The sequence below is a fragment of the Wasmannia auropunctata genome, unplaced genomic scaffold (genome assembly GCF_000956235.1).
Source record: "Wasmannia auropunctata unplaced genomic scaffold, wasmannia.A_1.0 LD336083.1, whole genome shotgun sequence".
NCBI classification, from domain to species: domain Eukaryota; kingdom Metazoa; phylum Arthropoda; class Insecta; order Hymenoptera; family Formicidae; genus Wasmannia; species Wasmannia auropunctata.
In genome coordinates, this window is record NW_012026807.1 from 2,281,692 (window position 1) to 2,283,853 (window position 2,162).

The following is a 2,162-nucleotide window of genomic DNA, read 5'->3' on the forward strand; positions in this document are numbered from 1 at the left end:
TGAGAAATATATAGCTATCCAGATAGGACAAAGAGTTAAAAAGAATTCTTTTGCATTTAAACATGTTTTTTTTAAATTTTCTGTACTACTTAGGTAGTATTCATAGTCAATTTTTATATAAGTCAGTCTTAAGTATAGTCTTAAAACATCATAAATTAATTACAAAGCTATATTAGTATCTTAAAACATTATTTACATATCGATACGTTTAATTATAGTTAAACTATCCACTAATAATCCAAAATGAACAAATATATATGTGTAGCATTTCATAAAATTGCTATTTTGTTTAATAAATACAATTATAAAATTTGTTTTGCACCATAAGTAAAGGAAAAATGTAAAGCAGACCTCGCTTTGCATTATAAAATGTATGCATGGATGCAATGCAAATTCCGTCCTCTCCCCCCCCCGCCCCCCCTCATTGCAACGAAGTGGTTCCTTTAGGAAAATGACCAAACTCAAATCAACTTTTAATTTTAATTTAATGATAGATTTGAATTAATTTATACCATTTATTTTATGTTACGTGAAAAGTTATAAATTCGTATCATCAAAATTCCACCATCATATGGAGTTCCAAACCAAATCCATTTTTTCAGTTTTTTTGGGAGTGAAGTCCCCTATAGAAAGGGAAGAAGCGAGCAGAACTCACTGCATCCACGTATACACTTTATAAGCAAAGTTCCACTTAGGTTTACAACATTCTACGCGAAAATAAGATTCAATTAAAATTAAAATTATAGTTTGAGTTAGGAGTTTCCTATAGAATGAAGCGACGTTCTACATGAATTTATAACTTTCCACGTGAGATTCGAATTCAAAATTAAACATATTTATATATGTGTTTGTCAAATTTATTTGTTAATTTTTTAATGAATAACGACCAAACCCTGTGAAGATCACTCACGTTCATGGCCTTGATAATATAGCAAAATCAAAGTCATTGGAGGTGTCTCTTATACTAAATAATTATTCTATACAATTATAAAAAAATAAATTTTACTATTTATAACTCGGAAACTATACAAGATCATCGATTAAGTTATAAGGAAAGATAAATAGTATCATCACTTCTGAAACATATATCAAGATCATGATCATCGGCGCGGCGTCCGTTAATGTAAATAAGTATCAACATTACATTTCAAACCATTTAATTTGATATCATATTTGATAAATTTACCTTCTCTAGTTTGTGAAATAGAAAGAAATGGTCATACGCCTAGACATCCTACATGTAGAACAAAATCTATAATTAATTTAAGATACAAACAACCGCATCATAAATGTATCCTAAAATAATTTTGATATAAGCTTAAGGAAAAAATTATACTTTTTCACTACTTCCGGCTGTATATATTTCCATAATATTAGTTAGGGTAGCAATTTGAAGGTCTGCATCGTCAAAATCTACAAAATGTTTGTATATTATTCGTATTTGTTCAGGAGCGCCGTCGATGAGAACTAGTCGGCCTTTAAAATTCATAGCTTCCAATTTTTTTGTTAATTCAAATGCGATAATAGCTCCAAAGGAGTATCCTACTATTACAAAATCTTTTCCATCTCTTAGTTTCGGTAATATATGCTATAAAAATATTAAATATATTCAATAAAATTTCTCTCTTAAATAAAAATAATTCTCGATTAACATAGTACAAAATTATTAATACGATATGCGTACGTTTGTAAGATGATCGGTAGTTTCAGATAAAACGTTTGTTGTAGAATCGATGTTGTTTGTATTATAATGCAAGGCCATTGCTGAAAATTTAATATCTGGTGCTAAACGATTAAATACAGTTACACATCCATCGATACCTGGTATAAGAAATACTTCAGTTGTAGCTTTCTCTCTTTTAGTAGGGAGATCAAAGCAGGTTTGTGAAATAAAATCTTCATTTTTTAGAATACCAAATAGATATCCCATATTTGACTCCTCTGTGTCGAGTTTCTTTTTGTTATGGATAGTATCGTCACTGACGTTTCCATCAGACATATTCATGAGTTTCGCAAAAGTAAGATTTCTTATTTCTTGTGCAGTGAGAAAAATATCAAATTCTCGTTCAAGAGTTTGCTTGATTTCAACGGCCATCATAGAGTCCATTCCAAGTTCGGCTAAAGCCGCATTCCGACTTACAAGTTTCACGTCTTTTAAGTCT

The 2,162-nt window shown here is 29.9% G+C and overlaps 1 protein-coding gene across 1 annotated transcript in view; it reads right to left on the reverse strand.

The window, feature by feature from the left end:
* Positions 1-2,162, reverse strand: part of LOC105448738 (fatty acid synthase-like) — a 23,312-nt gene that overhangs the window by 9,544 nt on the left and 11,606 nt on the right. The window contains exons 15-16 of the mRNA XM_011687480.1: positions 1,685-2,160; positions 1,337-1,588 (exon numbers count right to left, since the gene is read on the reverse strand). Coding sequence (XP_011685782.1) covers positions 1,337-1,588; positions 1,685-2,160 — 728 coding nt within the window. The remainder of the gene's footprint in view (positions 1-1,336; positions 1,589-1,684; positions 2,161-2,162) is intronic.